At 40.4% G+C, this 5,844-nt stretch overlaps 1 protein-coding gene across 1 annotated transcript; it reads right to left on the reverse strand.

Moving 5' to 3' along the window:
* Window positions 1-2,337: 2,337 nt before the first annotated feature.
* On the reverse strand, window positions 2,338-5,647 carry Jrkl (JRK like). The gene has a single exon (XM_021207021.2). It carries the CDS (start codon window positions 5,234-5,236, stop codon window positions 3,665-3,667), a length of 1,572 nt encoding a protein of 523 aa, XP_021062680.1. The 5' UTR covers window positions 5,237-5,647; the 3' UTR covers window positions 2,338-3,664.
* Window positions 5,648-5,844: the final 197 nt, after the last annotated feature.

Here is a 5,844-nt window from a genome sequence, read left to right on the forward strand (position 1 = left end):
TCTCAAGATCTCCATACCAAGATCCAGATCAGAAACTTCTATCTCCCAGTCTCCAGATTAGGTCCACTGGTGAGCCTTCCAATTCTGGATTGTAGTTCATTTCAAATATAGTCAAGTTGACAACCAGGAATAGCCACTACAGGGAGGGAGGGAGGAAGGGACTTGGGAGGGAATGTGGCCAGAGGGGGATCAGAGGGGGATAGAGGTGAACCTGATCTGGTATTGGGTGAGGGAAAAGAACTGAAGCCCTGAGGGTCAGCAGAAAGAACAGAAACTAGCAACCTCAGGAAACAGGAGGTTGGGGAACCCCCCAGAATTCACCAGAAACCTGGAAGGTGAGAGACTCCCAGGACTCATAGGGATGGACCTTTAATTAAATGCCCGGCAGTAGAGAGAGGGAACTTATAGAGCCCACATCCAGCAAGAAGACAGGACATCAAGTGATAGATAGGGTTGCCATCCCACAGTCACACCTCTGACCCATAATTGTTTCTGTCTGAAAGAAGTATAGAATGGAAATGGAGAGGAGTCTGAGAAAAAGAATGTCCAGCGACAGGCCCAAAGTGGGATCCAGCTCAAGGGGAGGTCCCAAGGCCTGACACTATTACTGAGGCTATGGAATGCTCACAAAAACGGATCTATCATGACTGCCCTCCGAAAGACCCAACAAGCAGCTGAAAGAGTCAGATGCAGTTATTTGCACCCAACCAATGGCCAGAAGCAGCTGGCCCCTTTGTTGAATTAGGGAAGGCTGAAAGAAGCCGAGAAGGGTGATCCTGTAGGAGGACCAGCAGTCTCAATTAACCTCGACCCCCCAAGATCTCTCAAACACTGGACCACCAAACAGACAGCATACACCAGCTGCTATGAGACCCCCAACACCCATACAGTAGAGGACTGTCAGGTCTGTGTTCATTCAGAGATAAAACACCTAACCCTCAAGAGACTGGGGCCCCAAGGAATTTAGAGGTCAGGTGGGGCTAGGGACATCCATGTGACAATGGGGTGGGGTGGGGAGGAGGTGAGAGATGTGGAGAAGTCAGATGGTGGATAGGAAGGGGTGGGGAATGGAATATAGAGTGTAAAAAATGAATTACAAATAAAATTAAAATTTAAAAAAATGAGTTCTACTGGCTAATGAACAGAGCTGAGGGTTAGAGGAAGGATCTGTGATAAGTATATAGATTCTATTGGTAGAGGATGCAAAGGACATGGGCCCCTTTCATAAGGATGAGTTCTATTCATTGAGAGTCAAAAGCTCAGGATTAGGTCCTATGCAGTGCTTAGGACACTGGAGAGATTCAGGTGGAGGCTGAATAGCAAATAGAATAGCAAAGGATCCCTAGGCCGTTTGACTATTTTCACTCTGGCATTTCAGGTGACCAGGCCTCATGACAATCCTGACTTCTCCAATGTTGACTTTATGTGATGCTTCCTACAGTAATGATTTTCAATATCTTTGGCCTAGCAAGACTTCCATGTTGATATTATACTGATTCTTCTACTTTCTTCAAGACAGCCCCATGAATTTAAAAGAAATTTGCATGCAAATTGCTCATTTTGCCAATGTTGGCTTTGACTAGATTGGAGTAAGAAATAATTCTCACAACCTGGAAATCAAGACAAAAACATCCAAGCTTCAAATGCTATGACTGATGTAAAAAGATAACAGCAGTACTACAGAATAGAGAGGAAGACAAATCTCACAAAAGAATAAAGGAAAAAAGCAATGGTTACCACCAGTGTTCTTGGAAACAGATAAGAAAATTCATATGTGTGGAAATAATAGAGGGAGACAGTAGATAATACAGAACACCGGGAAAGAATAAAGAGTTTAGCTAGATTGATTAGAGTCAAACACCTGGGCTTAATTCTTAACTGGAGTAACTTCTTAACAAAACAGCTTCCGTCTAATTCATATTTAGATGACTAAATAATAAAAGTGCTTAACTTAGAACACAACATTCAAGAATTGGTAGCTTTTAAAATTAAGCATTCTGGACCAATACAGAACTGCTAGCTTACCAGTTTGCAAATTTCAGAGAACAAATAGCTCAAAGAAGAGCAGCTTCTCAGTCTAGAGATACTCAAAATTGACCCTCAAGCATATAGATGTTAAAAATTAACCAAGAAGTTCAAGAATAAGAATAATTTGACCACTAGGTGGCAATGATACCACTGCATTTCACATTAGAGAGAGAGAGAGAGAGAGATTTATAGTGTATATTTTCATTTTATAAAAAAGTTTTATAAGCAATTTAACTAATTGTTCTAATTTAATACCCATGTTTACTTCTAATGTTTTTCTTCCCATAGGCACTGAGAATTAAACAATTTAAAACACTTTTTATCATAAAGTAGTACTTTGAAAAATCTAGACACACACACATACATACACATACATAATATAAATAACAGAAATACAGAAGGATAAAAATCTCTTTAAAAGTTTTAGAATCCCAAGACATCCCAATGGAAAAAAAATCAAAACATTCAAAACTGTGACCAATTCTGTTTTTTAATAAGTTTTAAGTTCAGACATGCTATAATAAAAATACTTTTCTTTTAAATTATAGTAATTGTATCATATGCAAACTATTTTCAATATCTTAGATTAGCAGAATTAAGAAAATCTGTCAAAATTCTTAGGACAAATTACAGAATTCCTTTTTGTGTCAAAAAAAAAAGAACAATTATGGTATCTAGCACTTCCCAGTTATTTGTGCTTTCTTAAAAAAAAAAAAAAAAAAAAAAACAAGAATAGAAACATATAAATTATCTAAAATAAAAACTTTGTTTTTTCATATCAAATAAAATCAGCCAAGTATGACAAAAGCTTTTCAAGTTATAGATATTTCTAAAGATTTTCTAAAGTTAACGTTCAAATTTCAGATGTTTCCCAAATATTAGTGGGAGTTACTACATGTAATAATTTTAAAAAATTATGAAAAATTTTACTGTTATTCAACTCAAAATAAAAGGCCAGATTATTTTTCTTTGGATAAATAACCCATTGTTTCCAAATTTTTAACACCCACTTTCCTTCAAATGAACTGATACCTCCCAAAAATCAGCTTTCCGGTTTCTCTCATTTAAAATTACTTTGTACATGTAATTCATTTCCAGAATTATCTTTTCTACCCACAAAAAATGTAAGAAAACAAATTATTCTATTTTTTATAATTCATAGATTTCCACCATTGTTATTGAATTTCATTTATATCATTATATATCATCCTAAAATCTAATTATTTCTCAGCCTATACAAATACAAAAAGCAGACAACCATTTAATATGGTTAGCACAAGAAAAGACTGCTATTGCAGTCCTCAAAATTCAAGCAAAAGAATTCAGGAAAGTGCTCAATCTGTTCACTGTAACTTTTAAAGCTAGAAAATGTAAGGAATGCCACTCCTAGAGAAGAGATCACTAATTCACAGAAGCAAATATATGAGTGTCATTTATATATACACAGAAGTAGTTCTGTTTTTACTAATAAGGGGATAAGACACATAATGAAACACATAATCCTTAAACCACTTCAGATATACTTTGGATATGTACTTCACAGGATGATGCTTGACAATGTATAACGTGAATAAAATTACACCACATTGCAAAGTGTCACAAATACAATTAAAACAATGATAAAATTCAAATGCTGTTATTGACCTGGGTTTGTCATTTTCTGTTTATTTCTGATGGTGGCTCTAAGCTTACGTATTACCAGTCTGTCAGGTAAAATCATATCACCTTGCTGTTCTAGATAATCTAACAAATTCTCAGTCCATTGGAGAGCAGTTGTGTGATTTATATGTTTCTCTGGAATCAGTTCAATTCTTTCCTCATCAGTTTCACTGGATTCTTCTGTCTGACCTTGGGCTCTTCTGATGATTTCACTGTCAGTTAACACTTCATACCCTGGCTCAGTACTGTCAATCTCAAGCCACTTTTCCAAATTTTCAGGAGTCACATTTTCCAGTCCTTTGGTATGCTGCAAAATGGTAGCCACAGTAGCACCAGAAATATCTTCATCAAAGTCCAACCCTTCTTTTTCCTCTATGGCAGGAAGAATCTGTTTCCAAGCTCTGCTAATAGTAACAGGCTTTACTAAGTTCCATGCCATTGCAATTTCATAAAGTGCATCCAACAGAGTCAGCTTCTTCCAGAATGATTTCAGGTCATTACCTTCTTCCAAATTGTTATGGAGAAGACCTGCACGGTAGTTTCTTTTCATGGTTGCTATGACTCCCTGACCCAAGGGTTGAATCAATGAAGCTACATTAGGTGGTAAATATTTAGCAAATATTTGACCATCATCTGACCTCAGGACATTTTCATTTGGATGTGTTGGGGAATTATCCAGCAAGAGCACTGCTTTTTCCTGCAAGCCTTTAGATCTTAAGTACTCTCGAACCTGAGGCACAAAAATCTTATCAAACCATTGTCGGAAAATGGAGAGATCCATCCATGCACCTTTCTGGCTAAAATAAGAGACAGGCAGGTTTAAGGTGTCAGTTGACTTGAAGGAACGAGGTTTCCTTGCTTTGCCCACAACACAAAGTTTAAGTTTGTGCAAGCCTGTTGCATTGGTGCAACACATAACAGTGATTCTTTCTTCACCTAAGTTGTGCCCAGGGACAGTACATTTACCTTTAATTACCGTAGTCCTGGAAGGTAGGCATTTCCAAAAGAGTCCAGTCTCATCTGCATTGTAGATCTGTTCTGGCTGCAGATTTTCTTGTTCGATAAAATCTCTAAAGTTGTTACAAAAATCTTCCACTGCAGTCTCATCTCCACTTAAACGTTCATTTCTAATGTTAATCTCTCTAATACTGTGCCGCTGCTTAAAGCGTGTTAACCAACCAGCAGAAGGGTTAAAATCACCATCCATTCCCAAAGCGTAGAAAAAGAACTCTGCCCGTTTGGCACAAATTGGTCCAGATATGGGATTCCCTTTCGCTCGCTGCTGATTGAACCATTCTAACATTGCTCTGTCTAGTTCCTCATACATGGATGGCTTCATAGACTTTCTCTTGGCCAGAAGACTTGTGGAATCAGAGCTGCTCGCATAAGTTATGATCTTTTCCTTATTTTTTCTTATATCCCTGACTGTAGTTTCACCAATTCCATAAATCACCGCCAATTGCTTGGAAGAGCCTCCCTCTTCAAGTTTCTTTATTATATCAAGTTTATCTTTAATAGTCAATACCACACGCTTCCGCTTCCCTGACATGGTGAGGATCTGGAACTCACTCTGTAGCAATCCTTAAGCACACTCGACCTGTTTCAGCCTCGGCAGCCCCGACGCTGAGGCTAGCAAGGGCAAGGCAGAAGGTGACAGGAATTTGCGGGGCAGGCCTTTACCAGAAGTGAGGCTGAGGCGGCCTCACATCCTCGCGGATAATCGGGACTATAGACTTGTGATTTAGTACTGCTGTGACCGCAGTTCTCACTCCAGTCCAAGCCCGGGGTACAGGCCCTTCACTGCCACACCCCAAAGTTAGCGCAGAGCGGAAGGAAGCCAGGCTCCTCTTCCTCAGGGAGCAGGCCTACCGGCTGCTCCAACCTCAATCCGGCCGTCGCCCCGGCCCGGCCTGCTCCGTCCTCCAGCCCCGTACGCCCCACGCCGCTCTCCCACCTCAGCGGCTCCCCAACAGCGGCGACGCAGCCGCTCCTCCCTCAGCGCGCGCTCCCGGAAGCCGCGCCCCAGATCTCGAGCCTCGGCCCCGCCCCTGCCCCGCCTTCAGGCGGAACTTCCGGTTTTCCCCGGAAAGTGGGGGGGAAACACGGTACCTAGGGAACCTTGGCGGAGGCGGGGCGGAGAGTAGGCAGGGCAGGCGG

This window comes from Mus pahari, chromosome 10, assembly GCF_900095145.1.
Source record: "Mus pahari chromosome 10, PAHARI_EIJ_v1.1, whole genome shotgun sequence".
In the NCBI taxonomy this organism is placed as follows: Eukaryota; Metazoa; Chordata; class Mammalia; order Rodentia; family Muridae; genus Mus; species Mus pahari.

Bases quoted from the DNA above. Each gene is read 5' to 3' on its own strand.
- Jrkl (XM_021207021.2), bottom strand. From the start codon at position 5,236: ATGTCAGGGAAGCGGAAGCGTGTGGTATTGACTATTAAAGATAAACTT.